The 5,220-nt window shown below is 49.7% G+C and overlaps 1 protein-coding gene across 2 annotated transcripts; it reads left to right on the top strand.

Annotated features, from left to right (window-relative positions):
- The first annotated feature begins 412 nt into the window (after window positions 1-412).
- On the top strand, window positions 413-4,584 carry Rhobtb (Rho-related BTB domain containing). Of its 2 annotated transcripts, XM_076438974.1 has the most exons (14): window positions 413-592; window positions 708-811; window positions 875-1,072; window positions 1,323-1,530; window positions 1,619-1,861; window positions 1,932-2,017; window positions 2,131-2,257; window positions 2,333-2,467; window positions 2,859-2,882; window positions 3,232-3,379; window positions 3,463-3,593; window positions 3,669-3,911; window positions 3,976-4,124; window positions 4,208-4,584. In XM_076438974.1, the coding sequence occupies exons 1-14, from the start codon at window positions 413-415 to the stop codon at window positions 4,440-4,442; spliced, it is 2,211 nt and encodes a 736-aa protein (XP_076295089.1). In that variant the 3' UTR covers window positions 4,443-4,584. The 2 variants fall into 2 exon arrangements, with proteins under 2 accessions (XP_076295089.1, XP_076295090.1); XM_076438975.1 differs by lacking the exon at window positions 2,859-2,882.
- The last annotated feature ends 636 nt before the right edge of the window (window positions 4,585-5,220 follow it).

Below are 5,220 nucleotides of genomic sequence, written 5' to 3'. Positions count from 1 at the left end.
TAATCGCTCACGCGATTCACACCGGTGCGGTCGACTTACGCGAGTGCTCACGTGAGAACGGCAACTCCTTTCCAAAGCGTCTGTGCTGTTTCTTTTTTCCTCTGTTTTTTTTTGCTAGGCTTAGCTTAGCCGCACGATAATCCGCAACGATTAAGTCGTTCCGTGAATTCGTAGCCAAGGGCATCCACATCGCGTGCCCGCGTCTACTTTACTGGGATTTCGGTCAGTTCCAGGATCGTAGAGCAGAACGGTAGCGGGACCCGTGTCTGATCCTCGGCAAGGATCGGATGTGGTGGACGTGCTCAGCCGAGGGAAGGACAGCGGTTTCACCGACGGCGGAGGTAGCTGAACGTTTCACGGACGAGCTGGCACCTGGACGGCCGCGTTGGATGACCAGGGGTGATCGTCGGTGATGGACAATGAACAACCGCATCAGGAGCTGGTCAAGTGCGTGGTCGTCGGCGACACAGCGGTCGGAAAGACCAGACTGATCTGCGCCAGGGCCTGCAACAAGCACGTGTCCCTGTCGCAACTGTTGACGACTCACGTACCCACCGTATGGGCCATTGACCAGTACAGGATTTACAAGGACGTGAGTCTCGACACGCGCTCGCGATCCTCTGAAAATCGAAAGATTAAAGGGATCTAACCTCTCGTGTTCCTTCTTTGAGAAAAATTGAACAGGCGAACCTTGTATTATTTCGCAGGTGCTAGAGCGGTCTTGGGAGGTGGTGGACAATGTGAACGTATCGCTACGACTGTGGGACACGTTCGGCGACCACGAGAAAGACCGTCGTTTCGCATACGGCAGGTAAAACTGTAGTATCAACTGCAATCTTGATATCGAATTTGAAATATTCGTCTCGTTATACAGATCGGACGTGGTGCTGCTATGCTTCTCGATTACGAACCCAGTGTCCTTGCGGAACTGCAAGGCCATGTGGTACCCGGAGATCCGCAGGTTCTGCCCTCAGACGCCGGTGTTGCTGGTGGGGTGCAAGAACGACCTGCGATACATGTACCGAGATGAGACTTATCTGAGCTACTTCCGGGACCGCAGTCCTTTCGTCAGGTAAATATCATGCTTAACCAAGGTGTTGATACCTCGACTCTCGACATCGACGGTGTCTTATGTAAAGTCGAGTCCCGTTTAGGCGACGACGCTGGAATGAGATTAAGAGAGCCTTGACATATGTAGAATGGCTCTCCGGGGAATCTTCTCAAAGTTCACCGTGACTTTCAGTTTGTTCCCCGTCTCTTGGGAGTGTCCTAGATCTGTTCCCGATGTTAATGATGTTACTGATTTTGCGTCTTTGAAACAGGGCGACAAGGAAGAGCGACCTGGTGATGCCTGATCAGGCTAGAGCCGTCGCCAGGGAGCTGGGCGTTTGTTATTACGAGACTAGCGTGTTCACGTACTACGGCGTGAACGAGGTCTTCGAGAACTCGATACGCGCTGCGCTAATCGCGCGTAGGCAGCAGCGGTTCTGGATGACGAACCTGAAGAGGGTGCAGAGGCCTCTGCTTCAGGTGAGACAACTGCACCTATTTTACAAAATAGAACCAGGCTTCGGCATCGGAGGGTTAATACTCTTTTTGAATGATGCTTATTATGCAGGCCCCCTTTTGCCCGCCGAAACCAGCGCCCCCAGAAGTCTGTCTAGCGGCTAGCACGTACGAGGAGAACATGAAGGCACTGTGGACGAAGCCGGTCCACACGGACGTGACCTTGATCGCCGGAAACTGCACGTTCTCGGCCCACAGGTGTCTCCTGGCCGCTGCATCCCCTGCGTTCCATCGGCTGTTCACGATGGAACTCGTCCATGAACAGACTCCCAGGAGCTCTAGCGAATCCAGCATGGTACGTCTTCTAATATTTTTCTCATAGATGAGGAAGATGATTATCGTACATTCTCTATGTTCTTCTTAAGGTGAGCACGTTCGGCGAAGCAACTGTCGGCGACTTCAACGACGACACCGAGTGTTTGATTCGCATCGACCAGTCAAAATCCTCGAAGTGAGTCTAATATGTATCATGCAAATAGGTCGCTAACTTTCTACTGCATTGTTCGATGAAACAATGTGTAAGTTTTAATAGACTATCAATTCAAGTTCTGAACCCTGTGGCAGGATCTGGGAACAGCTTAAGCGGCGTTCGAGCTTCCAAGTGCTGCCCACGATGGACAACCAGAGGAAGTCTGCCGGAGCGACGAGGGAATTGAACCATCCTGCCTTCCAGAATATCCGTGTGTGCCTGGTGAGGGCCCAGTGTTATCTATAAAACAATGCAGTGGTTACCATCGCATCCTTGACTCAATAAATTGGATTGCAGACTGAAAGCACGAACGGAATCCAACAACCAACCACCGTGGTGACGCTGTCGAAGTTAATCTCGCCGCAGGCTATGCAACAGTGTTTGCAGTTCATTTACATGGGCAGCTTGGATAAACGGTATCACGATCTGCAAGTACGTTGCACCGGTAGCATTCTCTAAGGGTTGGGCCAGACCACTGTCAGCAGTTCCTGCGCCTGACATAAGCAACACTCTCTGCACCGGAGTCTGTCAATTACCTCGTATGAAAGTGGGATACCTATCAAATCTTTTTATATATTCCCAAAAGAAATAAATTTCTTTTCGCGAATCTCAATAATTAAAAATATTAGAAAATGGCATGTTGACTTTACGCCTATATCAGGTGCAGGGTATGCTTAACCGCGACTGAGGAAAGTATTACTTGGCCGGGAATATAGCAGGGGTGTACAAATATCTCACCCTCCCTAGATGTTCGTTGCTTATGATGTCTTTAAGACCAACGCCATCACGGTACATGGCAATTAACGCGGCTCTATTCTTTCAGACAGCTCCTATCGGGCTTCTACTGGTTAGTACAATGTGAAATAAGTTCGCTGAATACCGGCACACCCACGCACACGCACGTAGTAGTGTCTCGCATAGTTGTCAGGGTGTCGATTCCAGAGAATTTGTGTTAGGTCATCACCATAGTTGTCGTCATCCCGGCATGATCTACTTTTGTACCCTCGTTTCTGAGAAAGGTGATATAGACCATGTGATGATCACGGATGCATGGGAAACGCTTCCAGTCCCTTACATTTGATGGTTAACGATCCACCTGGGTGTCTCAACTTTAGAAAGGATCTCCATACCCCATACTCCTGATAGTTTCACAGTGCAATAGCGCGTTGATTCATTGCAGGGTTTTTTTATCGCAGGAGATCAGACAAGCCGCAGAGTTCCTGGAGCTGCCCCAGTTGTTAATGGTACTAGGGACATTGCAGTCAAGAGAGTTCAATAATGAACTGAATAACAGGTACAAGCAAGTTGTGAGGCAACGGCTAGAGGACATCTGTCTGGAACAAGGTAGGCTCGCTAAGTTACCAGTCGTACTGTACTTAAGGGGGTATCCTGGTTGTCCCGCTGATCTTGCAACGTGACTGTCCTAGGACTGTTCGCTGACGTGGTGTTCGACTTGGACGATGGAAGCGTGCCAGCTCACAAAGCAATTCTCACTGCCCGCTGCGACGTAATGAAAGCTATGTTCTCCGGCGATTTCCGTGAAAGTAGCGCGAAAGTAGTGAGTATCCCTTCTTGGTATATCCATCCGGTTCTACCAGGATGAAATTAAACCAATCTACGTCTTCAAAAACAGATAGTGTTTCCTGGAGTACGCGAGTACACATTCCACAAACTGCTCTGCTACCTCTATACGGACGAGGTGCCAGCAATTTCTTCCGGCAGGTGTCTGAACCTTTTAGAACTGGCCAATCGGCTGTGTCTACAGCGACTGGTCAACTTGGTCGAGAGCAGGGTGATCGAAGATCTGGAGAGGTTGTCCCAGAACGAGGGAAACGAAGCGGTGGAGAACTGCCTGAGACTGCTGGAGCCCTGCAAGGTTAGCTCTTCCATCCTGATCTGGAAAAAATTCTTCGAGCAGTCTACTGTTTCTCTAATTACAGTTGCACAACGCTGACCAGTTGGCCGACTGGTGTATGAACCACCTGTGCGTAAACTACAATAAGCTCTGCAAGATGTCCCCCAGGAGCGTCCGCCTTCTTCATCCGGAGAACCAAGAGTACCTAAACGAGCATCGATGGCCTCCAGTATGGTAGGCAAACTCGTCCGCTTGTAACCTCTGTAAAATTGAAACATTAAGATTTTCTTAATGACCTAATATGTCTCGTTTACCAGGTACCTGAAGGACTATGACTACTATCAAAAGTGTTTGGCGGAGCGGGACCGCGAGAGCAAGCCCACTCTAAAGAGAAACCGCAACCAATCCGGCTGCCTGTGCTTCTCGGGCTCCAGTAAAACGAGAAGAGAGAGCACCGGTAACGGTGGCACATCGTCCTCGGCGTCGAACGATCCTCAAGCAGAGCGTCCTCTCTTCGACTCGTCGATCGAATCCGGCGAACAGGTTGTATGACAACAGCCTAGCGGCATAAGCCGCTCCGTCAGATTCATTCTGATCCTACCCGTGCTCATGGTCTTCATATGCACCATTTTTACTATTTTGATACTGCTACAGATTTATACTTAAGGGACATTTAACGCAAAAAAAAGAAAAATAAATACCGACGAAACGATCTATGCACACGATACCCCCGATAAATCAAGAGGTCGCCCGACCCTGAGATCCGACCCGGGCCCAGCGTTGCCAGAAAAAGTCTTTGACAGTTCCCTCTCCACCACCAGATTTTTCTCATGCGACTCTCTACGCGAGGAGAATATGTGACAGTGGTTGGCTAGCAGGTACTAGCAGTTGTAGTGGGCATATTGTGATGTCATGTATCTCTTCGTGTACAGTGTCGCTAGATGAGAATCGAGCCACATTTAGTGGTAGAGGGGAAAGCATTTAGAGGGGAATACAGATCGTCTGGAAACGCTGCTCGGGGCTCTCTCCTCCTCTATGAAATATTTGTCGCACGTGACCGGATATCCTTTAGCTGGCGCGCACGGTTCTTTACCTCGGAGAAGTCGGGCGATAGATTTTCTACGAGTCAAAGACGCGACGACTTGTTCCCGGGGAACTGGTGTATTTTTTCTATTGTGAGCATTCTACGCGCTGTCTCGCTGGGATGATGATGCAAGCGGCGCTATTGTCTTTCGACGGGACTTCTCACACACGGGCGTCCATCGTTTTTCTAAAACGAACAAAAACAAGCTGGTGCCTTTTGTTGACGACAAGTCTTTGCCACTAAAAC

The sequence above is a fragment of the Lasioglossum baleicum genome, chromosome 15 (genome assembly GCF_051020765.1).
Source record: "Lasioglossum baleicum chromosome 15, iyLasBale1, whole genome shotgun sequence".
Taxonomy (NCBI): Eukaryota; Metazoa; Arthropoda; class Insecta; order Hymenoptera; family Halictidae; genus Lasioglossum; species Lasioglossum baleicum.
The sequence above is the reverse complement of the archived record's forward strand: the minus strand, read 5'-3'. Positions and strand labels throughout refer to the sequence as shown.